Here is a 408-nt window from a genome sequence, read left to right on the forward strand (position 1 = left end):
TGCATGATTCAAATCCTGATTGCCATAGACAGAAATTTTTCCAAAAACTTTACCTCTTATATCCTTCAAGCCTTTACTGGTCTTGTGAGTTGAGACACCGAGTTAAGCAGTAGATGCTACAATAAACGAAACAGAAATAAAGAGCAGCTATATGTATTTACTTTTTCTCTGAAAACTAAAGTCAAAGAAATAATTTCCAATTTTCTCGGATCCACAAATGTTTCGTCTTCATAAGCTCACATTGTACAAAAAATCTTATCAATATTCACTATACAATAACTGTCATGTTTCGAAAGATTTTCTGCTGCCTTTTTAACATTCAGAATAAATAAGATAACATTTTAAATAGAAACCCAGCCATGTGTTATTACTCTCGCCTTCGTCTGCTTCGCGACTGACATGTAAACA

The 408-nt window shown here is 33.3% G+C and overlaps 1 protein-coding gene across 3 annotated transcripts in view; it reads right to left on the bottom strand.

Annotated features, from left to right (window-relative positions):
* The window catches only part of LOC119586254 (protein SMG8-like), a 13,378-nt gene extending 12,989 nt beyond the window's left edge, over positions 1 to 389 (bottom strand). Inside the window, exons 1-2 of one of the 3 annotated variants that reach the window (XM_037934959.1) lie at positions 270 to 389; positions 82 to 116 (exon numbers count right to left, since the gene is read on the bottom strand). In XM_037934959.1, coding sequence (XP_037790887.1) covers positions 82 to 116; positions 270 to 319 — 85 coding nt within the window. In that variant the 5' untranslated portion in view covers positions 320 to 389. Of the gene's footprint in view, positions 1 to 53 lie in introns of all 3 variants that reach the window. The other 2 variants (XM_037934961.1, XM_037934960.1) reach the window with 2 other exon arrangements.
* Between the last annotated feature and the right edge of the window lie 19 nt (positions 390 to 408).

Source organism: Penaeus monodon, chromosome 21 (genome assembly GCF_015228065.2).
Source record: "Penaeus monodon isolate SGIC_2016 chromosome 21, NSTDA_Pmon_1, whole genome shotgun sequence".
Taxonomy (NCBI): Eukaryota; Metazoa; Arthropoda; class Malacostraca; order Decapoda; family Penaeidae; genus Penaeus; species Penaeus monodon.